Source organism: Corticium candelabrum, chromosome 8 (genome assembly GCF_963422355.1).
Source record: "Corticium candelabrum chromosome 8, ooCorCand1.1, whole genome shotgun sequence".
Taxonomy (NCBI): domain Eukaryota; kingdom Metazoa; phylum Porifera; class Homoscleromorpha; order Homosclerophorida; family Plakinidae; genus Corticium; species Corticium candelabrum.
The window spans coordinates 1,578,274-1,605,907 of record NC_085092.1 but is presented as its reverse complement, the minus strand read 5'-3'; the positions used below and the strand labels follow the sequence as shown (position 1 = coordinate 1,605,907).

The window sequence follows — 27,634 nt, the reverse complement described above, 5'->3', positions numbered from 1 at the left end:
ACCTCGTTCATGTTTCAAACCACAATATTGACTCTCTGGTTTGGACGTGTTCTGACTCTGACCCGTGAGCGTCCTCTGTGTTTGTTTACGTTCCTTGTCTGATGACTTCCTCGAGTTCTCAGGCTTTGTTCGCCGTTTACTCATGGAATGTACCAACTCTTCTCCTGTCATCACTTTCATCTGCTGTGTGGTGGCCTTGTAGGCTCTACACATGTCTAGGCATTCTAGGCATAAGTCGCTTGAAAATGAATGAATCCAGTCTAATATGCCAAATCTGATTTCACGTCACAAACCGAGAAAACCATGGCTTCTGTTAGTTGCGGTAACAACTCATGGATAGTGGTCATAGGATAATAGCATCTTCGCAAAGCCTTATAAAACGGTTTTGGATCAACCACCACTAACACAGATACCCACGTTGTTGGCTTTTCCACCTTTTGGATGACACTCTTCGCTTCCATTCTTTGAAACTCTTGAATCAATTCATCTTTAACCAATATCTGTACTCTTCTTGCTGTCAACTGAACCGGATTGACGGTCTCATCTATTTCAAGATGAACCTCTCCCTCCAACTCTCCCAAAGTACCGTCAAGAAGCACTTGCTGCAGTTGAAGTGAGTACTGTCTAGAATTTTCTGACTCTTCAAGAGAAGTCATCAAAATGTTATCATGCTTGACTGTCATTATAGCTCGTCTGCTAAATGCTACAAGCACCCAAAGAGAAGTCATGTTTCAGTCCACCACAATGAAGTCGCCTATGTATCATTCATCATTCTTTAGATTCTTGATCTGTACCGTACATTTTCCAAGTGGTTGTAGACGAGTGTGGTCAAACATTGACAAAATTTGACACGTTGGAGAGACCTGAACAGTTTGTGCTAAGTATATTTTACTAATAATGTTACACGTTGCGCTAGTTGAAATACAACAGGCCGATCTTCCACCTGCATAGTTGCATACAACTTAGAAGGGCACAATCCGTTAACAACTCCCACATTGTTCAAATTTGACGACAGTGTCATAAGATATTTCTAAGTTGACTCGTTTTCTTTACTGTCACTGACTACCCGTTCTTCACACTTGAGGAACTCTTCTTTTGTGCAGCAAGGTGTTTTGCACACTGAAGCAAGACTTCCACAATTTGTTTTTTGCACTCAAAGGCTCCACAATCTCCTCTGCCCTTTAAATGATGCTGACCACAATAGTTACAGTAATATAACTGAGTTGCTTCAGCATTCTTGCCTTGGTCACGTCTTCTCAAGGTATCCATCGATGGTGATTTGCATGTGCATAGTATATGTTAGATGGTTGGTCAGTCTCAGATTCCGCCATCATTTTCAACTGATTGTTAGCTGTCTCTGCAGATCGACAAATATCTGCACGTAGCGACATCTAGCTTCTCTTCTGCAACAGCACTTTCCGTTTAGAATTATTTCGTATACCACAAACTATTCTATCTCGCAGAAGGTCTTTTGACATAGTACCATAATCACATGTCTTAATCCTTTCAACAATGCATATGTTACATAAGCATCGAATGACTCAGACCCTTGCTGGTTCCGCTGGTTGAATTTATGACGATCTATCTTCTGTATTTCGTTCTCAGAGTCAAACGTAAGTGAGTTGAATATCTCTAGGACTTCCTCACCAAGGCACGTTATCAGAGAAGCTATTCGATATTCACTTGGCTGAGAGTTCATTCTAGATGCCATTTCATATGATGTCCACATCTGTCGCCAGCGTCGCCAATTTTCCTTTATGTTCCAGTCTCTGACATTTAGCGGCTTTGGACTTGGAAGCATGCAGGTTTTGGTAAACGATAACCGGCATTGAATTCGCTGCTTACAATGCCTAATAGGTGAAACAGTTCTAGCTTTAGACAGCAAAAGGTTCAAATTCCGATTTACCACATATCTAAGCGAACCTCTTATCCTCAATAAGGCTGTTGATTACAAATTGACGTGGATCGCTAGTAATATGTAATACTAATATATACTACAGCAGAAAATCGCTTAGAAACACTAGCTAGAGTCAAATAACGTGTTCAGCTGTACATGATAGTTGTTTAGAAGATATCAATTCTGTCCATGCCAATAATATGTGGTATTGGTGGTACAATATCACAACAGACAATTGAGTCAATCTGCTCAGGTACCACAATGGAACAGATTGGGTAAGTTCGAATACTACCAGTTGCATCTCACCAACTTGAACTTAGAAATCAACGGTTATATATATAACCGTTGATTTCTAAGAATATAACCATTTCTAATTTCTAAGAATATAAGAATATAACCACACAACTCAATTACAGTACCCTAAAATCAAAATACTTCTCACTAATGCATGAATATAAAGTCATGCAATTTCTCAGTCGGGAAAGAATAGAAAATGTGTTTGGATTCACCAAGAAGGTCTCGGAAGAGGGTGGAGTATACGATAACGAAATGCAAGTCAACATCACCACATCCACTCAGTATTGATACGATGCTCTCTTATAGACTCTATAGCTACTTGAACGGTAGCATCCGCGATGTCATCTACATGCAGCTTCTCTTTCAACAAACCACAGGGATCACTCCTCACTATTAAGCCAAATCAGTTGATCTATATTCGCATGAGCAAAGAGAGGCATAGAGTCTCCAGCATCACCGTGCGTATATCACGTAGCTCATGAATGGAAGACCTATCGATTTCAATGGAGAGACAACAACCTTCTTTCTCCACATCAAAACTATGTAACCTACAAATATAAGATGTTTTACAGGTGCAATCAATTGTATTGTAAGAAGATCAATCATGCATGCATTGGGAATTTCCCTTGGGTAATTTGTGGAAATGCTGCCAAATATATCGTGAAAACGGGATCCAAGATGGTCCAGGACAACGGCAAGGATCTAGACAATTTAGGAGACCAAAATGCTGTGACCGTAGGAAAAGACCTAGTACGGCCAAGATTAAAGACTTGAAGGTCAAAACATTGACGACCAAGAGAAAGGAATTCACACAAAATTAAAGTGATCAACAAAAAGGTTGGAAGCAATCACTAAGGAGGTGCATGGAAGCCACACAGGATCTTGTAGCCGCCAAGGTACAACAGATCGGTGCCCCAAATCCCCATTGCACCGCCAAAGTGGAGCAGATTGTTGTGTCGCGACAGGTGATAAGAAGCGTCGTACGAATACGAATGGGTCAATTGGGTCCATTGACGGAAATGATGCTTGGTAATCTAGCAGCTCCTCTTATAGGCAAACTAGCAACCTCAATCCTTTGCCAACATTGCCGGGGATCAGACCCCAAACAGCTGGTGCCGCCAGCAAATCACCTGGTGGCAAAAAAGAGAAGAGGAAGAAAAAGTGTAACTCCTCCTGAAGGTAACCAATATATAGATCAACAAACTATTGAGAAATTAATGTGTAGTCAACTATAGAGGAACCTACAGCAAAGATACCATACCAGGCAATCCCAAAATTGACAAATGTCTAAAAGACATTTAATTTAATCTAAAAGAAGACCACTTTTGAAAGGGGTACACACCCAATTGGGCCAAAGAAGTTTTCGGGATTGTCGAAATGCAAAATACCAACCTGGTGACATACAAGCTCAAAGATTAGAATGGGGAGGCTATAGATGACTCCTTCTACAAGCCAGAACTACAAAAGTCATACCAAAACGTGTTTTGCATCAAGACAGTGGTACGAAGAAAGAGACGATGAGTGTTAATGGAAGATGATCACGGAGAAATTGTGCAGTTGTGCTTCTTCTGGATCGCTCCCGATTTCGAATGAGAGTTTAACAATACACTCATCACTAGAAAAATAGTTTCACTATACACCCTTGCTGCACATATGCATGCCATGATAATAATCACCAATGTTTTCACACGGAAACCTATTATTATAGAAAGCATATATTTAATATGTCTAGAGGTTCAGCGGGTGTCGATCGGTTCGGAAGATGCCATAATCAAGGTTCGTCGTATGACTGCTCTTTCTGCTTGAGCGACATTTCCCTCTACATCCTCAGGGGTAGGTCTCAGAACTATTAAGGCTGAGTCGAGTGCCTACCCATCAATCTGACATTGATTATGTAGTTGCAAGAGACATTTGAGCTCCTTCATCGTCAGAAAATGCAAGTTATATAGCTGCATACCACCGATCTTATCCTGGTCGATAATTGCATAAGGTATTTCAGCTCTTTCGGCAGCGGATTCAGAACGGGCAATGCACTATCAATTGCCAGTGCCATGTACCATACTAATATGACCGTGTTTGTACAATGGTAAGAGGTATTCATCCACATGCACAGTGCACACTATGGCCTACAAGGTTGTCGGCACCCCATCTGTCGCATAGAATCACGATGTTCTCATGACCATTCCAAGCGGCGTTTGCCATGGCAGCATCAAAGTCGGTGGAACTTTTAACCCGAGCATCCATGTCTCGAGGGGGAACCATTGACGTGAAGACCTATGGTTACATTGTAAGGTAAAAGGCAAGGAGGGTAATTTTTCCAGATCTCTGCAATACAAAAGGCTATATTTGGCAGATGGTATCATTTAGTTTTAGACCCACTAGAGATGTAACGTGCTAACAACAATTAATTAAGTCACATGGTTACCAACCATTTGGGTTTACACTTGTAACAATGTTATATATAGACAGTAGGTCCAGTTGGGTATAGTTATAGTCACAGTAAATGTTTATGTTAGAAAACAGTGACTGAGAGTATTGCTTTTTGTGTTTCTAGATTATAGATTTGAAATTACTAATTGTTCAAAGATACTGTCAAGAATTCTACAGTAAGATCTGGTTCAATTACAATAATGATTTCCATAACATTTATCGATCGGTCAAGAAATGTTTATTGACTATATTTACAGATCAATAAACAGTTTGAGGCTGTGTTGCTAGGATGGCAGTGGTTTATGATGTAAAAAGATATGGCATCAGCGGTCTGATTAAAGCGCCCAGTCATACACAAAAGTTCTATTAGTCACTCAACAAACAACCATACAAAACAATTAGCTATATAGATAGCTACACAAACTACAAAGAGAACGAGAGCATACCCATCTGCTGTATCTGTGACAAATCTTTCGAATTTGTGATCCTGGTGGTCCAGACCACAACAATAGCATTTGGTGCACAAGTCAAATTGAAGACACCTAGTGCAGGTCCACCTTGTTCCTTTCAGAGGGTTGGCTAGGCACAGATCACATGTATATATATCTTGAGCAATATCTACAAAACAAGAATGTCAATAACAAATTGCTTACGAAGCTATGTAGGGTAATCCGGGGTAATTCCGCACACTGTTTAGTTAGATGACCCGTATCTTCTGCAAGATGATTGCGTCCCGCGTTTACCTGCGTAAGGTTTCTTCGTTTGCTACTGTGGTGTACGTGGACGGCTGTTCTTGGCATCGTGCAACTATTCAAGCAAGCGGTTGGACGTTTTCTGCATTAGGGTCAAATATCAGGGGTGGGGCTATTCCGCACAGTTGCCGTTTCTCTGATGGCTGCAAACACGACACCTGGTTGGTGTATAGTTTACTAACAGTTAGAATTACGACTTGAGCATAAATAAAGCAAAGTTAAAGCTTTTGTAGGTTTTCTGCGAATGTTAGCTAACTATGGTCCACCCTAGATGTTACCGATTTTGTCTCCTGCTCAAAGTCTCCTCTCAGGCTCTGCACCGTTCACAAACCCATGCCTGCTTCTTTGATGGTGCCATCGACTCCGCCAAGAGACAGCTTACGAAGAAGTAGACGATGATGCACCGCGTCAAATGCTTTTTGAACTATGGCGTTCGATCTCTGCCAAAACTCCCACAACGCAAACAGACGTGGGTAGCACAACGCAAACAGACTTCGGTTGCACAACGCAAACAGACTGCGGTAGTACAACGCAAACAGACTTCGGTAGCACAACGCAAACAGACGTCTGTGTAGCACAGCGCAAACAGACGTCGGTAGCATGCACAACGCAAACAGAAGTCGATAGCACAACGCAAACAGTAGAAGTTGCTGAAGCTTATTTCTTTTGCCCGGTCAATGCGTATTTACTGATAGTGACGCATAGTCACTCTAGAGAACAAGTCTAGAAACATTTTAGAAAATGATGGGTATGTAGAGGTGAGTATGTGAGTGAGGCGCTACCTAGCCTGGCTGACAAAAGTGAAATGGGACGCGTTTCCTAGACGACCTAAACTCTAAGACTAGTGTCAGCGTTAGTAGTCTGGCTACAATTCGGACCGTCTACATTCTAGTGCTACGTGGCAGGTTCTGAGATTTTTTACTGAGTTATAAGAAATCTGGATAGGACGCGTTTGGATACTTTGTATGGGCGGCAATTTTAGGTTCTTCACATCCATGATAGATTGGAAGGCTCACACTCTCTGATAGATTAGGTGACCACAGCCATGTCGACATGGCAAACATAGCATCACCTGTTGATGCTCAAAGCAGCAGAATGTACGCATTGACCCTCTAGCAGACAGTGATTCATTTGGCATCGATATCTATTTGACAATGAAGGCTAATGCCTTATCTCAAATAAGAGATCTTTGAATAGAATTTCGCTTAGTATTGAGTTGCCATGAAATTTGACTAGCAAATGATTTTCTCTACCCTGCGACTCTGTAAACTTACGCTGTATCTTGCAGAGTTAATTAATCTTCTTGACCACCAATAACTTGCATGTACAATCAACTCTTCTCTATATGGGTACGTACTAGACTCAGGTGGTGTCTATTTGAGGCCGAACGGAAGCTCAACGTTGTCCACAGTGTACTGCAAGGTCTGCAGGCTCTAGAGCATGCGTATGAGTAATCAACTGCATGCGTGTTGTTTGCATTGTGCAACCGACGTCTGTTTGCGTTGTGCAACCCGCAGTCTGTTTGCGTTGTGCACTAGCGCAGTCTGTTTGCGTTGTGCAACCGAAGTCTGTTTGCGTTGTGCTACCGACGTCTGTTTGCGTTGTGGGAGTTTTGGCAGAGATCGCACGCCATATTGAACATCATGGAGCACGACTCCCGAACAACGACGATTATCTTCAGCTTCAAGTAGGTCATCCGCTAGTATACTGACAGCATCCTGGGTTGATCGACCTTTTCGAAAAGATGACATTCTGATAAAAGCGAGTTCGCTTCCAAATGCTGACTAAGATCGTTAAAGACAAACTGTTCCAAAAGTTTGGAGACAATTGGCAAATGAGAAATAGGCCGATAGGTCGTTGGATTACTTTGGGCACCCGATTTAAAGACGGGAGTAATTTTGTCACATTTCCAATCGGCAGGAAGTTCACCAGAAGACATCGAGGTATTGAAGAGTGCCGCAAGAGAGGGCAATGGCAGCTGCACCAATTTTGAGATATTTTGCTTCTACTTCATCCCAGCCACTTGCTTTGTTTACATCAAGTTTTGATAGTAGATTGTGAACCTCCACCTCAGTAGTAGTTGTGAAAGAAGAGGACTTAGTAAATCTTTTGAAATTGGAATTGCTTCTGCGACTGAGAGCTGTTAAATTCAGCAGTCTCAATTGTCCCGAAACCTAAACTAAATTGTCTGCCAAAAGCTGCTACGGGTGGTAACTGAATAGAAGAAACTCTATTGTGCCCAGAAATTTGATTGAAAAACTTTGAAGGACACTTGTACATGGCAGTTAGCTTTTCCGAAAGAACTTAGCCTTGGCGTCATGAAGTGCATACTTTACTTCATCACGAAATTCTCTGTAGAGGTTTTGATAGATTAATTAATCGCAATCGCTCATCAGTTCTCTTTCGAGAAATTGATGTCCTACGGTAATATTCTCGTTTACGGATAAAGTCAATAGTGGGCGACATCCAGGTCGAGATCGTTGACGTGGTTTTTTAATAGGCAAATGACGATCCACTATTTGCATGACTAGAGACCTCCATGCAGGTATTCCACTGATCACTAATGTCTTCAAAATCAAGGAAATCATCGACCAAGGCGTTGTATATAAATCATCTAGAAATTTCGTAATACACGTACTATATATGTATACTTTGACGTCGAGAATGATGAAAAACTTGATAGCCGGCTAGTCCGTATCACACACGAGGCTATAAAATGTGGGGTACAATACAGGCGTAACTCGGCATTGGTAAGAACATAAGCAGGGTGGCGTCGGATTCTGGTGTCATAGGGAATTTGGCATCCCCGGGAATTTGGTATCCCCGAGCCATATTCACTAGGGAATTTGGTATCCCTTCGGGACATTTTGCATCCCCGAACCGTATATCCTAGGAAATTTGGAATCCCAGGAAATTTGGCATCCCCCGAGTCGCATTTCCTGGGAATTTGGCATGCTCGAGCGGTATTTTCTAGAGAATTTGACATCCCAAGCCGTATTTCCTAGGGAATTTGGCATCCCCGAGCCAGATTTCCTAGGGAATTTGACATCCCCCCGAGCAGTATTTCCTAGGGAATTTGGCATCTCTCGAGCAGTATTTCCTAGGAAATTTGGCATCTCTCGAGCCGTATTTTTTTAGAGAATTTGACATTCCTGCGCCGTACTTATTATGAGAATTTTGCACATCTAAAAATGTGACATTCTAAACTCTATTTTACAGTCTGCGTTTTTGTGCTAAATTTCTAACAAATTAACATGTTACAAATTGCGTGTTTGTGGTCTAATTAAATTTGCGACTGAAAACATCTATTTTAGTTAACTTCGTTAAAGCAATTGACTCTATATCGTCTACTGTAGTCACAGCGTTCTTACAAACCGTTGTCACAGCGCCATTTGTCACTTTGTTGTGGTAGATCATGTTGAAGACAACCAACGTGAAACCAGTCCTCACAATTTTGACACCGCACGGTATCATCGCATTCTTCTGGCATCAAACAGTTGCGGCAAATTTCTATGTAGGTACGGCGAAGTCTAGGAGTGCGTCTAGCAGTTGTTTGGGCGCATTGCGGAAAACCTGTCATTTTCTTCTGATGCAAGCATTTGTACAGATGCTCTCTCATTCGTGGTTGGTCGAATTTCAGGCTTGCTACATTGTCTCCTAGAGCTAAATGTACAGCAAATGCAATAGCAAACACACCACAGTAAACGCCTCCCCTCTGCTGCTGAACATAACATCGTGTGTTCAGAGCTACAATTGATTAGCCGTCCAGGGCTATGCATGGCTATATATATATATATATATATATATATATATATATATATATATATATATATATATATATGCGCTGGGACGTAATGCATCATGTAGCTAAACGATCAGTCGACTGATGAACTACCCGTGAACTTCCAATGAGTCATAGCGAGGCGACGATATACGTCATGTGCCAGTGCAACAGATTCCACGACTTCATGGTGATGTCATTCTAATACCAGACACCATCTAACTTAGATGATGACGCAAAGATCAACATGCAGCCTACGCACAGCCGGCAGACGTCACTTCTTCCACCTAGCTAGTCTTGCTACAGTTCAGACCGTGTAATATGCTTCTCTCGGTTTCTGCAACACTTCTTAGAATGGTAGAACTCATTGAAAATGATGAGAGACAATCCAGCCGTAGACACAGCTAGACGGCACTGGATTTATCTTGTACGAGAACTTGTGCATGGCATGGGCTAGTCGGTGTTTCGTACTAAAAACAATGACATCATCGAAAGTTCGTGAACTCTGCAGCATAGTGGCAAAATGATCGTCTAGCATCATCGCACAATTACTTCTTGGAAGTGCACCGGTAGTTCGTCGGCCGACTGATCATTTACCTACATGATGGATAGAGGATACCAAATTCCCCAAGGGATGCCAAGAGGGGTGCCTCAGACCCTCAGAGAGTATGGCTCGGGGATACCAAATTCCCTAGTGAATACGGCTCGGGGGTGCAACAAACAGGGGATGTCAAATTCCCTATGACACCGGCTTCAGTCGTGGAGTGTTTAACGTAGAACGACAGTATGCTGTTCGTCGTTCAAGAAGGACAGTGAGGCCGTGTTTCTACTAGCTGCACCTTTTAGCTTAAACACATTTTAACTAAACCAGTTCAAGAAAGCGACTGTTTCCACTAGGAACTTGCACATCCGGGATGTGCAAAACAAACCGGTTTATTTTGTATTGGGCTGCCCTGTTGGTTGTCACTGATGCTAGTAGGAATTTGCATGACAATGACCAAGGACACCGTCTTTTCTCTCTCCCCATAGCTGCTGATATCTTTCTCTTACTTAATGATCCTTCCATCTTATAAGGCAATCCTATCCCAGCAAAATAGTCAATATCATCAAAACGGCGTTGTCAGACGCCATCTAAACAAGCCCGCTGCTGTTACGTAACAGTTAAACCCATGCTAACCACTTTGCTAGACCTACTTTGAAGTAGGTTTAATTAAGAAAGCGGTTTAGGTAACTGGTTTAGTGCAGGTGGAAACCGATCATTTCTTAAAGCATGTAGTTTAGCTTAAACCACTTGCTAAACCGGTTTAGAGGAAACGCGGCCTGAATGCCCCTGATAGACTCAATTTGAAGGAAGTTCCGTTACGTGAACTCAATCTCATAGGGTAGTTTTGTTTTTTATAAATATATATTAAAGTGTGCAATGTTCACTTCAATATTTATTGTTGTTCACATGCCATTGTTACGTCGCAATGCTATGTAGCAGTCCCATCAGAGCGGATTTTGCTGAAGGAATCGGTCGTACTCTTCCTTTCACAGAATTTAATCAAAACGCTTATTCTAAGCACAATGAATCAGAACAGATTGAACAACCTGTTTCTGCTTTCTAGATATACATATCCAAAAAAATAAACTAGACTAGATCTTCTCGTGTGGCCAGAGAATTTTTGGCTGTAAACAGTCGTTGAACGAACTATTTTGAGAGGAAAACTGGAGAAATAGACGACACAACGCTCTCTCTGACGTAGTATTCGAAGCACTATTATCTGATCATGCCAATTGTCGTCGTGAGCAACGGCTTTGTGGTGACTCGAATGCAAGACCAGAAGATGTATACCATCCAGATTTTGAGAGAGGGCGACCGACTTACTTTGACATCACAGTAAGAAATTCTCTCCAACCAACATATATGGGAAAGGCAGCTTGTCAAACAGGGGTTGCGGCAGAAGCTGGAGAAAGAGAGAAAGACAGCTCATATAAAGACATTGTTAGTGAGAATGGAGGTGTGTTTTATCCACTAGTTGTTGAAAGTCTGAGCTTGTGGTCGCCGTCTAGTTTTCAGATTTTAAAATCAATCTGCAGAAGAACAATATTCCACAGTCACCTCACAATGAGCCAGGCCACGTCCTATTTCCACCAACGGCTTTCTATTAAACTCTGGTTGTATAATGCAAAGATAATTCTAGAGAGATTGTCTGTAGATTGCTCTGATGACGTTCTAGACTTTTTGTAGAGTGGGGGGTTTGGGTTGGTTTTGGGTTGATTTTGGGTTAGTTTCAAAAATATAATAAATATATATAATAATAATACCGTATATATATATATATATATATATATATATATATATATATATATATATATATATATATATATATATATATATACGGTATACGCATTCAAATGACAGGGAAATAGTGCGCTTGGTTCTTGGATGCTTCGCGACGTACTTAATCTCCCCTAGTCTCAAACACTTTCCTACGCTCTAATATATAAGCGGTACGAGCACGCCCGGGGGAATTAGCTAGAGTCGATCAGGGTAAGCGACGAAGTGCAAGTTCGTTGAATCTAAATTTCAAAGAATTGTAAGAACTAAACAGAAAATTGTACGTTTATCAAGAAATAGTCTCTCACGATAGACAAATATTCTTGGTTTACAGGTGAACCAAACGTTTTTCACTGAGAACTATCGCTAACCATTCGTACATTTCTGCCTCTGTCTCCAGGAGTGTAATTGACTGTCGCGCCCGTAAATTTCGAGCTCTGTTTGACATACAGAAACGCAAATGGTTGTTCGATAAGTCTCCAATGCAATTGCGCTAAAGATAAGCCATACGTTTGCGCACGTGAGGGGCGTTCCTGCTTCTCCAGGAGCGCAATTGACTCCCATAAGCAATTTTGCGCTTTTCGCCCTTAAATTTCAGCCCTAATAATACGTTTGACTCACAGAAACGCAAATGGTTAACTAGGGCTTATATTGTTAGTGCAATTGCAGTAATGATGGACGATACGATTTGCACCCGTGAGGGGCGTTTCTGCTACATGCCTTCCCAGCTCAGGGAGCAATTGACTCCCGTACGCACCAGGTACCGTTGTGCTAGATGGGCGATATACGTTTTGCGCACTTTCTGTCCACATATAGGAGCGTAATATTGATTCCATTAATTAAGCAACTTTACGCCTTGCGCTCGTTAATTTCGAGCCTTGCTAAGCAATACGCGTACGTTTAATATCTAGACAGAAAAGCAGATGGCAATAAATCGATAGTGCAATTGCACTAAATGCAAACTGAGAAAATCGACATGGCAAAGACGTACTCTACACTGCACGTGCACTCACCGACTTGTACACTTTCGCTACTGAGAATCTTTAACGCAAAAAGACCGTTTTCATCCTTGTAATAATTTTGTTTCTCTCCCGTCGTTTGCCACTGCACAGTCACCCATGCTCCTCTTTCACAAGAGTTGATGATCTCACCAACAGCAGCAGTGCCCGCTGTCTTCTGTCGGCAAAAAATTTGTCGACTAGCAACTACTTTTAAACCAAGCAGCTTGACAGACATAACCACGTCAGACAATCAAAAAGGTCTGGTCTGAAGGTCCCGGGAATTACCTACCTAGTGACATCAAATTTACTGTCCCGGATAAAAGACCCGGCTCATTTACATTTAGCTTATTATTGGCGATCGAAGTGGCCTTCTCTCTTGACTACCTCATTAGGCCGTTCTTTGCACGGGCATATGAACAAATTACATTTACAGTCGCAGCTAATAGATTGGCATTCTCGTCACTTGGATGTTGCTGCTGTTGCTAACTGATTAGCCTGTTTAACTTTCTGCCCTAGCAAATTAATTAATTAAGTGAAGAAACACTAAAAACTTCTCTAAAGTGCTAAACCTTAACTGCAGAGTAATCGTCTGCACCATTACGTATGTAGGCCACGCCCTCGGCAACCATTTTTGCTTGTCATTATTAATTAGTTGTGAGTGTGTTAGCTAATTTCTTTTATGTTATAGTGCGGTCTCTGTTTTAGTGATTCCGACTATCATCTGCTACACGGACGTAACAACGTCCTGTTTCAGCACAAGATAAGACATTGAGCTCAGTTAATTAACGCACGTTAGACTTACAATATAGCTACTACACGCCTTACACGTACTTGTCAGTGCCTGTGCGAGTACTAACGTCGCTTGGATAGACTGAAAACCGTGCCAGATACTACATGGTAACAGGACATGGCGTGCTCAAAGCCTTGGAGCACTTGCGGTACGTTACCGACCCCAATGGATTAATTTTGCCGGTAACCACTCCGTAGTACGTGGAAGCGCGATTTGAAATTTACTTGACCGCGTATACATCAGGCCAGACTGATGCTGATGACAAGTTGAAGGTCTCTTTCCTACTGCACGTTCTGGGGACAGAGGGCATTGAAGATAGTCTTTAGCGTGCACGTACCTCATCGGATTACGCTGACGAAAGAAGAGGAAAAGAGTTACTCAACGGTTATGGAAACGTTTCACAGGCACTTCGTGCTACAAGTAAACATCGCGTATGAACAGCATCGTATTTTCACGCGGAGTCAGGATCCTGGTGAAACTGCCAATCAGCTAGTACGGGACGGCTCTCCGCATTCTGGCACACACGTGCGAATTTGGCACTTATTTAGGACCGTTTGGCATGTGGTGTCGCCGCGACTCTTGAGAATACATGATTTGAATCTGTTTAAAGCGGTTGATACATGTCGTGCAGTAGAATCTTCTCAGGACCAGTTGCAAGCCATCGAATGAGTTACAGACCGCGGTGTAGAGGCTGTCCACATGCGACGTACAGCAGCAGACGAACCAAACGTCCTCGTCAGGGAAGGCAGAGGAGTCATGCTCTCGCTGTGGTTGAGCTTACGGAAGTAGTATATATAGCTATAGTACGGGTTCTGGACCACTTTTCAAAATTGGTCAAGCTTTTCTGGTAGTCTAGCTTTTCTTGAATTGTCTAGCTTGCCCGAGGTCGTCTTGAGTGTAGGTAGTTGTCAATCCGACCGCATCGTCTTTTGTTGTGCTGGTCCACCCATTGTCTCTCGTCTGTGAGTCTATATAGGATGTGCATTACATTTGTCTATATAGGATATGTATTACATTTGTCTATCTAGTATCTTCTCTTGTCGAGGGCGCGTACCCCCACTCGGCGCCTGAGACGAGAAAGCTCGTATAGCGATTAGTGGTTAGCGACAATGGCTACCACTCTGTGGCTTGAGGGTTCAAGCCCCAGTGCCGACAGTAAATTATGAAACTTGTCTGTCTTTCTTTCTCATGTTTCTCTAGCTTTATCCATGAGACTATGACTCGTTTCAGTCGTTGGGGAGTTTCCGTGGTCTGGCGAACGGTCCGTTGACGATGACGTTCAGTGCTTTCCTGGTGGTCATTGATATCCACTAGGCGTGCTGTATAGAGTTGGCGGTCACGGTAATGCCTGCAATCTATATCGAATTGGCTAGTCATTGATCGTCATGTGGACTACACAGAAACATGTACCCTGCTGGGCTCACCTGCCTGGTTGATGGGCGCCCAGATAGGGGTAAAGACCCCACTTGCCCATCATGGAGGGGCATAACGACACATAACACTGGTGGTTCCGGTGGTCTCGGGAGCTTTGGGCACAGTGCACGCAGGTATTGCACGGTGGCTGGACATTATGCCAGGTCATCACAACCTGCAGCACTTACAGAAAACGGTGCTTCTGGGATCTACTCTGATTCTTCGTAAAGTCATGTCTTCTTTCTAGACAGCCTTGATGGTCTAAGTACTTCTGAAGCAGGGTTTGCTTCCGTTGCTTGTAATAGACTTTACAAACCAGACTGATCTGGTTGAGCACGACACATATATAATAATAATACATCCAGATGAAGTTTGGTCTGGACAAATGTGCTGTTGCACACTTTGTCAACGGCAGGCTATCTGGACACAACTCTGGAGTGACGGTAGGAAAAACGGACACAATCAACTCTATGGAACCGGGTCAAGTCTGCAAGTACTTGGGTGTAGATGAAAGTAACGGTATTCAGCACAGCATGATGCGGGAGATACTCCGTCGTGAGTACTTGCGCAAAGTGAAGGTGGTTCTCCGGACTGAGTTGTATGGTCGGAACAAGATTCTAGCCATCAATGGGTTTGCACTACCGGTTCTCACTTACGGTTTTGGCGTCATTCATTGGGGGTGCACGGACCTGCAGCAGCCCGATCGACGGACCAGAAATCTTCTCTCTATCTATGCACGGTGTCCACCATCCTGCTGCAGACGTTGACCGACGGTAGGCTCCTTGCAGTGATGGGGGTAGGGAGTTACAAGACATTGAGTTGACATATCAATCTTGTATTGTGAGGCTGAACTGTACCTTGCTGACAGTTCTGATCCTTTCATGTAGATGATACGGGAGTGTGACTCTGGAAAATCTTCACACTCAATCAAGCGCATGGCTTGTCGCTTTACTGCACAGCTGCGGAGGAGTCTTGCTTCGGACGACAAGGCGCAGAACTTACACAGGAATGCATCCATCTCGGTTGAAGGTGGCTTCGAGCAAGCGCCTGAAACAGATGCGAGACATTACCGTACGTGTTGTAGTTCTCTTCGTGTGCGGTCCTGGAGCGGGAAGCCTATGCACGGGCAGTATCGCCGTCTCACTGAGCAACCGCCTGTGGACATGAAAGAGACCTACGGATGGCTAAAGGCAGCAAATCTTCCTGCTGCAACTGAGGGACTGGTTGTTGCTTCTCAAGACCAAGCTTTTTGGACTCGGTACTATGAGCGCAAGATTCTACATCTTGATGTCAGTCCTACTTGCCGCATGTGCAGTGTAGGCCTGGAAACAGTCGACCACATTGTGGCAGGCTGTAGTGCTTTGGCACCGACGGACTACACTGATTGACACAATCAGGTGGCCTCCATCATTCACTGGGATGTTTGTCGCCATTTTGGGGTTCCAGTGGAGAGCAGATGGTACGGGCATCATCCTGATAGGCTTGTGGAGACGGATGACATTACTATGATGTGGGATACCACCATCCCCACTGCCAGGAAGATCAAAGCCAATCGTCCAGACATCTGTCTCAGAAATAGAAAGACAAACACTTGTCTTCTTATTGATATCAGCTGTCCTGCTGATGGCAACATTGGCAAGAAACATACTGAGAAGTTGGCGAAGTACAGCGACTTGCGAGTGGAGATAAGCGCATGTGGTATTGTCGAACACTGGTGGTTCCGGTGGTCTTGGGAGCTTTGGGCACAGTGCATGCAGGTATTGCACGGTGGCTGGACATTATTCCAGGTCATCACAACCTGCAGAACTTACAGAAAACAGTGCTTCTGGGACCTACTCGGATCCTTCGTAAAGTCATGTCTTCTTTCTAGACAGCCATGATGGTATAAGTACTTCTGAAGCAGGATTTGCTTCCGGTACTTGTAATAGACTTTACAAACCAGACTGATCTGGTTGAGCACGACAATAATAATAGTGCATTTCATTTGACATCGTCTAGAGGTATAGGGCATTGCCATCGAATCCCACAACCGTTTGACAAAGGCGCACGTTGTCATATTGATGGGGTCTAATTCGCATGACTCAGGCCTCGTGATACCTCGTAAACACCGGACTTGGACCGCCGGTGACCGCGTTTTTCAGCATGTCGTAAGCCTCGTTGTCAGGGACAAAGAGGTTTGGTGTTTTGTGTTGTTATGGGTGCCTCGAAGTAGAAACTGTAGAGACACACCCACAAGCGAGACGGCGTATTTTAAGATGTCGAACCCATATGATGATAAAAGTTTCTCATCTTGGTGAGTGCTTTTATAAAGGGTTCAACATCGAGATCGCTGTAATATCGCAACCAATCGGCAAAGGTGGTTATCTCTCGTTCTCGGAATGTACGCTTGTACGATTTCCATTCTTCGAGGGTGAACGGGTACTGTTTTTAGGTTTGAGTACGTACCAATCTGGATAGTCGGGTAGTCCAGGGTATTGCAGTTTGCTTTGACCCATTTATTGTAGCTGGTGCCCGGCCCAAGGTAGTTCAATACGTCCAGGAATCAGATTGGGGTTAGTAGAAACATGGTCTGGTTGGCTCTTTTGGCCACCTTGACCGTTTTGCCTATGTCGGTGATCTTACTCACAAAGTGCTCTCGTATGAGGTTCATATCTTATTTTCCACAATTGAACCCTAGCGCTGGGACTTGGTCGCACCACTCTTGGATTCGATTCTTTTGTTTGGTGTGCAGATGTTCGAGGTCTGGGAGATGTCGTTGACGAACGAGTTTTCTTATCTGTTCTGCTTGTCTCTGGAGCTCGTCGACAAAGTCTGCAACGAGTTAATTGTTTGGGGTCGGCGTTGCATAGATGGGTGGAGGGTTGTAGAATATCGCGTATAAAGACCGAAATGTAGTGTCGTTGTGAGTGAGCGGGCCTGTCTCTTGTCGGCATAGGCTTCGAAGTCGTACACGATGGCGTGTGGATAGGCTTAATTTTTTGGTTCTGGAATCGGGAAATGTTTGGCGGCTTGGGCATCTCACATTCGAACCCAAATGACCACGAATTCAAATCCGGCTTCTCGGATTGCTTGGTCTCGCGCGACTGTCTATTCGTACAACCCTTTGTCGGGTTGATGTTTGGAGCATCCGTGCCAACAGTAGCCGTGGAATTGAAATACGGTTCGACTGGCCATCCCATCGACGGGAGCGCCTGCGATCCAGCGCTCGCCACCGTGACCGCATTGGGAGTGTGGACGCTGCGCTGCTGGCTTTGGTACTCGAGCCGACGAGTGGCGATTTTGCTCGCGATTTGTTCGGGGCAGAACGCTTTCTCGTAGAACGACTGTGGTTTGTCTACCTTGTCACGTGAACAGATGATCTTCGTGACACCTTGGGTGCACCGATCGGCGTGTCGTTGAAGATCCGACGACGTGGTGAAAGAATGAGAGCAATAACCACACATAGAGCTGGCCACTTTCTTGACATCTTTGATATAGAAGGCATGCTGCTCAAGCATTCCGATGGTCATCGTGTCGGGATAGTGGGCGGGTTGTCGTGTTAGGTGCCATACGTGCTCGGTCGGCTGGTACACGCGAATACAGCCAACTTGAAATGTTTTTCGATTTGGTCGAGATTGTCTAGATTGGTCTTGGGTATAGAGGCACTGCTCATTGTAGAAGGAGTGGCGAGCTCTCTGGCTTTGGTGGTGCTGCGATCTGCTCGCACCCCTTGGTAGAGCAAGACAGCGAAACAGACATAGGTTGTCATTCCACGTGTCCAGAGCAACGACGCCCTTCTTCTGGCGCAGCCATTCGGGTAAGGATTCTGTGCTGAGTAGGGCTTCTCGTGTCTGGACGATGGACAATTGAACTTTGATAAATCGTACAAACACCCACTTGGTATTGGGACGATCTATGTTGTCTGTAGTGAGTCGGTCTTCTTCTTGTTTGACTATCCAGTCGCGGGCTTGTTGGAGCTGATTCATTCTCTTGCTGCTGGATACGTTTTAGCTACACAACATCACTCTACCATCTTCGATATTTCGAATTCGGTAGGTGTAGGAGTGGTTGAGGTAGAATGCTGTCTGAGCGTGGGATGTCAGCTTCTCCATCATTCGTTCGGTAAGACTGTACCGTTTACATCTCGAAAGAATTGGAAGGTAACCGTTGTACGCCCTTTGGTCACTCGTTCTCGTTGACCAATGCTAGGGGTATGTGTCCCATTTTTGGGATGAGTCATTTATGACAGCTAAGCGGTATCGTGAATTTTGCATATCTGGACTCATTTTTTTGGCTCGCAATGAGGCATCGACCTCTTCGCGAATTTTTTGCAATTCGACTTGACCCTGCGCAGGATCGTCGACCACTCTGAGCAGTGCCGAGTATCGTCCAGTTTGACTGGCGCGTTGAATTCGTCGTGCCATCTCCAAGTCTCTAGCTTCTGAAATAAGTTGCACGAGTTCTGCTTTGCGCAGGCGAGAGACTCTCTCGAGCCCGATGTCATTTGCCTGCTTTCGCAGATCTTTGATCGTTGTTAAAACAACGGGTTTGGAGGGTGACATTCAGATCGCATTTAGTTGGTGAAACATAATCAGAAATTCTGTGCTTATACAATAGATTATTTGTCTACCAGGGCGCAACGTTCTCTATAGAGACAGTAGGCGCACAATTCTGTGGCTATATACTAGAGATGCGATTTGTCTAGTAGGGCGCAATTTTCCTCTATAGACAGTGGGCGCACAATTCAGCGGCTATATACTGCAGAAGAGTAAGTAACCCCTTATATAGAGCGGTTAAAATAGTACAATCTCCATATACTGCTAAGTGCACTGATCAGAGTCGTAGGTACCCACTGATGTGCGCGACTTATATGGTTGTATGAGCTCTAGTAGTGTATCTGGCGTCACAAATGATACCACCTGACACTCCCCCATATTTTCGCAGACTCGAGGAGCTGAGCAGCCCCGTAGGGGTGCGAAGACCCGAAAAAGATGCGAAAATATGGGGAGGGGCAGGTGGTATCATTTTGACGCCAGATACACTACTCTTGTCTGCGAAAATTTCAACCCTATTTCTTCAAGCACTATAGCCTACTTTGTTTCTATTTATTACATAAATATTTGGGTATTCTTGTAATCTCTATATATAAAAGAGAGCTATCTGTCTGTCTGTCTGTCTGTCTGTCAGTATGTGCGGCCGGGCGTATCTCCGCCGCCCCGCGTCCCATCTCCGCCGAATTGTATAGTTCACGAATGCATACAACGATAAATTAATTATTGAACTAACAATTAATAACATAATAATAATAATATAGAAATTTACTAACCATTAGTAATATTAATAGCTCATCTGCCCGTCCGGAGAACGGGATGGTGAGCTAGTAATAATATATTTGTGCCTCAGTAAATGCTAATTAATTACGACGTTTAGCAGCTAGGTGTATTGTTACACGTACAGTACGGACCGCCCCATTTTATTTGCGCCGTTCCCCACGCAGTTCTCCTTTTCGAGCTTTCTAGCACGTTACTACAAACAGCCGTGACATTGGATCGATGTCGGTCGTCTGCTTTTGCAATGAAGTCGTCGGTAGAAGAAACGAACAGAAGAAATTCCCTGATAGTTGGTATCAGTTTTGCAAGAAAACATCTCCTAAATCTATCTGCAAAACTTAATATTCTCTTTGCTGGCTGTATTCTCACTTTGCACTCAGTCTTCTTGATGTGGGGATCCGTGTTGCTGTGGCACAACTACGGGGTGTGGTCAATGATTTTACTCGTGGCCGCCCTAGATGTGATGCTTCTCGCAAGGATGTGCAGACCTGGCAAATCAGTTGGAAGGTGGTACGCATTAGTAGCTGCAAACATTGCTTATCTTTTTTCATCTTGTACGTGGCCGGGACAGTGGGGAATGATCTTACCTATCACAGCTGACACTAACTGTTTGCCTTGCCAGGTATCATCCAATGGTTATTTACATGGGCGTAGCTATAATAGCTTCTTGGTTGATTCTGGTTGGAATGTATATTGACCCTCCTACGACTGAGTCTGAAGAGAAATTTCTCAACGTTACTGCCAATTTAAGTGATGAAGAACTCAGCAGGCAACTGCTAGTGATTCGAACTAGAGATGCAAAAGAATCTCTGGCAACAATTCAGGACTCCATCGGCAATATTGGAATCAGTATCAATGTTACCTTGGTAAGGCGTTTTTTTATGTGAAGAATGGGAATGTCTGACTATTATAAAGTTTGAAACAGACAGAATAAATGTTTCAAGGGATCATATCACATTTACTGGAACGTAACTTAGTTAAAGTTTTAATAGTTGTAGTATCTGTATAGTTTTTTTTGGTGACTTAATTGCCATGTATGTGGACGACAAGGTTTCCATAATGCAGTGCATTGCGGACATATACATTCAACACAATATCTTGACAGACAAAGAGATTAACAGACCACTCACCCACAGACGTACGCACGCACGCATGCACTCTCTCTCTCTCTCTCTCTCTCTCTCTCACACACACACACACACACACACACACACACACACACACACACACACAATCTCCTCCTACACATGGATCACCTAGTCTAGTGGATATGTTACCTTACAACGGAGACAGAGTCACAATTTCTCTCTGTACGTTCACACATTAGTAAACTGTCTCTAGCAAGTCTGACATTGAGTATCCGACTTGCAGATGGACAGTGTTCCCTCTTCAAGCAATACACTTAAGTCTTTTCATATCACTGATACACCTGAATGATTTCAGAAGGCACTTTTAATTGGGTGAACAGCACTTGGCACCTCATGGTTAGTCGATAGCTGACAAAGATCAAGAAACTAGTCAATGTTCTCTGTCCCCAAGACACTTGCAAGTTCTAAGCAGGTGAGCATGTGGGAGATGTCACCAGTTCAAGTGACACCCTACCACTTCTCCATTCTCACAGACGTGCTCTGTTGCACTTGCTGGTGTCAAGTTGATGGAAACAGACTACAAAAAAGTGGCAACCGCTCTTCAACATTGAAGCGATGCCATGCATCCAACATGCAAAACACACAAATATCTAATTATGTTTTGGAATATTACATTTTCCATAGGTACTGTTTCGAACAAGTAAATATTCTAATAAACATGAAGACAAACTGAAGACAACTAACCAACCAACAAAGACAAGTGAAGAGACAGCACAGCAACAAACAACAGTATACCGACTTTATCTGTTTCTCTGCATAAACTAGCAGGCCATGACCAGATTACAACAGTACCAGTTCACAAAGTTTAACAGACAATGACTACAGAATTTCAATTTGGAATACATTTAGTAAATCTGGAAAGTAATTACTATGTTGTGTTTTGTCAGGATATTCAATTTGAAACAATTGCTTATGTTGGTATCCAATTCATTACTCCTGTCATTATCTTTACTCGATGGATGATGCCACGAGTTGACCTTACAAACAAAGAGCTCTCACAACTACTGATGACTGGAGTTGCCATGTCCTTTGATATCGTAGAGCTACAAGACAACATACAGAATGAAGATCTTCGTAGTAATAAAACACTTGCTTATCTCATTCTCCTTTTCACATCTCTCAGTCTGCTACAGCTCCTGCAGCTATCCGAAGCTTTAGCTAAACGTGCTGTCTCATCTACACGATGGGAAATGTTTTGGACAATCTACAGTATTGTGTGTCAGGAGATCCCTTTCTTGGTCACTCGTATCTATATTCTTAGTGTATCTGGATTCGCAATTGTCCAACTAATCTTCCCTCTCAAGAATGCCTATAGTATTGTGTTTGGTTTCTATCACATCTTTGCAGTCTTGAAGATTAGAAAGGGGAAGTTGAAAATAGAGGAAAGGCAGCAAAAACTGAGTGCTACTATGTTAATGGACACATCAGATGGCATGTCTGGATCTTTCTTGTTTAAGATAACGGATACCATATCATCAGTTGCACAGTCTATTGTTGAGAAGAAATCTTTGTATTTGTCATGGAGCAAAATTTTTGTCAGCTTTATTCTCCCAGTCCTCATTTTAATTGTTCATTTGCTTGTTTTGATATGGCGAGTAACACTTGTTAATAAGAATGGCGTGTTCTGGCTACTTGCTTTGAGTGTGTTGCCATTTGCTGCTATCACCATTCCAAGGATCATTCAATACAGACAAGGCATCGCTAAAGAGAAGATGAAAGTCAACATATGGTATGTCAACATGTCATGTTATGGCAAACATTATGTATTACTTAATAATTCTACACGAAGTTAGTTGTCTTCGAAATAGGCCAGAGTTACTTTAATTCCCCAAATAATTTTCTCACAGACTCACCCAATTCACCCAAATAATTCTCTAACCACAAAACAGTGCCCCAAAATAATTCCTTGCCCTGAATAATTCTCTCAAATAATTCCCCTGTTGTAATCTACCATGCTGATAGGGGTATCATGTTGATACATTGGTGTCAAATTCCACTAAAGATGTGTTATATTTTACATCATTGCAACAGATCTATGAAGCCACAAAACTGTTCCTCTTCAGGTCTGGTCTTTGAAAGAGATACAAAGTTTTTGAATATTTGACTCACTGCTATCGATTTCGTGAAGCAACATAGCATGGTAAATTTAGTCACTTAGAGCTGTCATAAAACAAGATATCCGTCTAAAGATAATTCCAACCATTAATTGACAGGTACAAAAATAATTCCCTAGAGAATTATTTGGGAAAATACGGTAGTTCCCTGCAAGTTGTACTGCACTGTGGAATTTCACATGAATTTTCTCTCCTCTGTAGCACCATTTCAGTAATAGTCAAAAAGCTTATAAACATTAATTTAATTCATCAGTTGTTTCAGTTCTCAAAATTCTGTTCTCAAGCAAAGGGTGTGAGAAGTAAGTGAATGAAGACTTGATTACCAGCCCTGTTTCACAAACAGTAAATAAGCACATTCTAAAAAGCCAGAGGTTATTTTACAGTGAGTAGCTACTTTGTTAGGGTATGCTATTTTGCTGACATCCCCATTGATTGGACCATATCATTGACATCATGAACTCATCACATCTGCAACAAATGAGAACGTTGAGAAAGTGATCCTTGTAATGTGCTTCTCCTCTTGTTGGATAGCTCGGAATAATCTCAAACTGTACGTAACACCGACTGCCGACTGCTCCTTCCACTGACCATAGACAGGATAGAAGCCAATGCTACTGCCCATACAAATTTGTCTCAATTCGGAGTCTCCTATTGCAGAGATGTAGGAATGGCATCCAGGTTGGGGATAACTTGTCTCGTCTTTAATCCACCTGTAGCTCATTTTCACGATGCCCCCCGTGGTTCCTACGCCAATGTATATTGGCAACGGCAACTCCGGCAACGTTGGTGAACAGTATACAGCTGACTGTGGACTCCCACTGGTCATATACCACAAACAAGACAGGCAAATAATTAACCAATGTAACTAGAATTACGGTATATTTTCTTCATTTAATTAATATCTTAAACTATCTTAATTAGTTATCAATTAGTGATAGAAATTCAATTAATATTTATAAATTTGCTTGTAACTAGAGTTAATCCTTACAACATCTCTAATCATTGTTTACAGGTACCAACCATTGCTCATCTACCTAATTGTGGCAATAACTTGTTTCTGGCTCATCATTCTGCCTCTTGCAGACAATGACAAATTCCTTTCCAATGACGTGATCATTTCAAGAAACGGTCTTACAACTGCATGTGATTTAACAAAGGTTGACACAGACAGAAACAGAAGCAAATTATTGAGTTCCATTGCAACAGTTTTGCCATCGCCAACTGCAGAGCCATATTCACATCCTGTTACTTTCTTTGCCGTTCCTAGTCCAACACCAATAGAAAGAGCAGAAAATGCTGTAGAAACCAATACAACAGGCCTTTCTGCCAACCAGACAGCCACTTCTACATCCATAACAGCAATTCCTACCCATACAAGGACCATTTCTACTTCTACGACAGCTATTCCTACCTACACAACAGCCATTTCTATCTCCACAACAGCAACCTTTAATGACACAAGAACCATTTCTAAAGGTACAACAACCACTCCTAACAACACAGCCATTTCTATAAACAAGACATTCACATCTGCTAAATTTACTGGATTTGTAAACTGTGAGAGGGATGCATCAGATCCGCAACTGGTATGTCAGCTGACTTTGACTCTCACATTTATATGCAGTACTGTTGCTCTGTAAGCCACTAACTAAAGAATTAATTATGTTGCATGGTTTACCTATAATCCGCATGATGGTGTACTCACACATAGTCACATAAACTATACATGCTGCATGCTTCAACTCTAGTTTGTTCATGTTATATGCTGTTTACAGGCAGATACAGTCTCATATGCATTGCTGCAACTTGTGCTGCCTCTTACAATACTTGGTCGATGGTGGATGCCAAAAGAGGGACTGACATCCAAAGCATTTTCTAGTCTGTTGCAAGTGGCTCTGGCTATGGCATTTGACATTGCAGAATTCACTCATTTGGTAGTTGAAGAACCTCAATTGCACAAAGACCAAACTCTTCTCATTTTGGTTCTGACATTCACATCAACTAGCATCTTCCTTTTGGTTCAGATTGATGTTGGCATGACATCAGATAACACAGTAAGTGAAATTGTGTGGACAACATTGACTGTTCTTTTTTTAGATGGTCCGTTCTTTGTTCTTCGAGTCTATATTGCATCAGAGTACAGTACAGAAGACTTGCAGCTTGTATTCCTTCTCAAGAATTTGTTTGGAATTATATTTGGCAGCTACAGAGTTATTTCACTTTGCAGTAGCAAAAGTGAAGAGTCTGAAGACGATGAGATCAATGCTTCTAACCGACCTCGTTTACTTGAAGTTCATAAGCTAAATGACGACATACACGTCTACAGATCTGCAACAGACACAGAAAATGGCAGCAAAGAAACTACAGAAATAGATCTCAATGATAATAGCAGTGTTCCTAATAGTCAGACATCACACGATGAAGAAGTTGATATTCCTAATGTAGCAGCTCCATTACACGATGGAGGTGTTGTTGTTATTTCCAATGAAGCAGCTATAAGTGACAAGCAAACAAGTAGCTATACTCATTCTAATGTCCAAAAAGCACAGGAATATGTCACCAACAATGAAGGTGCTCATGACCAGCAAAACGGAGACAATAGCAATGCCAGCGAGAGATACAACCACTTTGAATTGCTTGAAGAGCGGAAAGAAAATGGCAAGCACAGATTTGCACACGATATGGAACATACAGTTGATAATGACAAAGAAACAAGTAGTTTGTCTGCCAGACATGAACAGTGTCTTGAAAAATCTCACAGCAACGATGAAAACAAAATAAAAAGTACAGACGGTGATAATGTTGAGATCATACATCCAGAAGATGTAGCTACGGCAAGTGACGACCACATAAGTAGTCATTCTAGTGTCCAACGAAATATCACCAACAATGAAGATACTCGTGACAAAGAAAATGAAGACGGTGGCAATGACAGTAAGACAGGCAGTCATTTTGAATTTATGCAAGGATACGCAAGTAAGCGACAAGCACAGATGTGCACATGATGTGGAACCTACCGCTGATAATGGTAGAGACAAGGAGTTTGATAATACTGCAGAAGATCCAGCTATGATAGGACACAATTAAGCAAACACAGAGAAAATGTACTTCATGTACTTATCATATTGCAATGTAGATAAAGTTGCATTCTACACATTTGTTATAACCAACTGTACATGTATTAATACGTAAATTGTATTAACAATTGTTGTTCCACTATAGATATTGCAATGTACCAGTCTCTTTGCAGCTTGGCACACTCTAGATCCCATATAACACTGACTTCAACGTCTCTCTTGCAATACAAAGTGTCAGGCCAACGAGTCATGGCTAGCTACAGTGAATCCGGTACACTACAAGATCAGACCTCATGGTATCTTTACATGATAAAAAAAACTCAATCAACCTTACTTCCACCTGTGTGTTCTATAGATTGGTAAAGTACTTAATATCTCGATGTCCAATGTGTAATTAAACTGTTGTCACCAGCAGATGTGTATGGTGTGCATATTGATATTAGTGCTGAATCATCTTTCTTGAAATGACAACGAAACCATCAACACTCCACTATAAATGTCATCAAATCCAAAACAGATTGCACACCAATCAACCTCCAGCAATTGAAAGCCTCTTTTTCTCTCTCAATGCAGGTTATAGTAAACTTAGTTTCTCTATATAATTTCCAAAATTTGTTAGTGTGACATTTTGTTTAGTTTTTAAAGCGATCTCCCTAGGCTAATCAGTGATGCATCATTCAGTATAACGTTGAGTTACTTTCAAAATTTACTATTAAAATCAGGAAGACAAGTAAACTTGCCATACATTCTGCCATGTCTTGCAATAAGAAGTTAGTGCATCGGGGACAGTACAGTACACCTGTGACAATCACTTTTGAGACAGCTGAAACATACTGTATTACCTGAAACTGTTGTGCAACCAATGGTGAGCCCACAACAGCTCACCAGACCAGCAACAGCAACAGGACAGTTTGACCTTGTCGAAATATTATTTGCCAAGTCTAGTACTTAATCGCTACAGTACTAAACAAACCAATACTACATTGAATATGCTATAGTTATTCATACAATGGGTACAAAGTTTGACCATCATCCTATCAATAACAGGCACAAAAGATATCACATAATGATCTATTTACTCAGTTTGATAACTTATTAAAGTTTTGAAATTTGTAGTCAAAAGACCATCTTTCCATATAGATAGGAACTCTTCACTGACTGTGTTCTACTGAACTCTTGTTACTGCTCACATTTAGTTGTAACATCCAAGCGGTTTGTGTGTTTATTCATCGACTGGCAGGACGTGTCACACAAGAATGTGTTTAGTGTCAGCAAATTTGAAAACAAATAATTCCTAGATATCCT

General features: G+C 42.4%; 2 protein-coding genes across 6 annotated transcripts; one reads left to right on the top strand and one right to left on the bottom strand.

Moving 5' to 3' along the window:
• Positions 1-790: 790 nt before the first annotated feature.
• LOC134183756 (uncharacterized) lies at positions 791-12,735 on the bottom strand. 2 transcript variants are annotated; one of them, XM_062651345.1, is made up of 3 exons: positions 12,491-12,735; positions 5,071-5,242; positions 791-1,850 (listed from the first exon to the last, which is right to left on the bottom strand). In XM_062651345.1, the coding sequence occupies exons 1-3, from the start codon at positions 12,711-12,713 to the stop codon at positions 1,448-1,450; spliced, it is 798 nt and encodes a 265-aa protein (XP_062507329.1). In that variant the 5' UTR covers positions 12,714-12,735; the 3' UTR covers positions 791-1,447. The 2 variants fall into 2 exon arrangements, with proteins under 2 accessions (XP_062507329.1, XP_062507330.1); XM_062651346.1 differs by having other exon boundaries at positions 5,071-5,203.
• Positions 12,736-20,140: 7,405 nt separating this feature from the next.
• On the top strand, positions 20,141-27,254 carry LOC134183037 (uncharacterized). Of its 4 annotated transcripts, XM_062650483.1 has the most exons (7): positions 20,141-20,500; positions 20,613-20,856; positions 22,026-22,867; positions 24,265-24,838; positions 25,028-26,384; positions 26,475-26,625; positions 26,685-27,252. In XM_062650483.1, the coding sequence occupies exons 1-5, from the start codon at positions 20,235-20,237 to the stop codon at positions 26,255-26,257; spliced, it is 3,156 nt and encodes a 1,051-aa protein (XP_062506467.1). In that variant the 5' UTR covers positions 20,141-20,234; the 3' UTR covers positions 26,258-26,384; positions 26,475-26,625; positions 26,685-27,252. The 4 variants fall into 4 exon arrangements, with proteins under 4 accessions (XP_062506467.1, XP_062506468.1, XP_062506469.1 ...); XM_062650484.1 differs by having other exon boundaries at positions 25,028-26,688; positions 26,745-27,254; XM_062650485.1 differs by having other exon boundaries at positions 20,141-20,497; positions 25,028-26,625; positions 26,685-27,251.
• Positions 27,255-27,634: the final 380 nt, after the last annotated feature.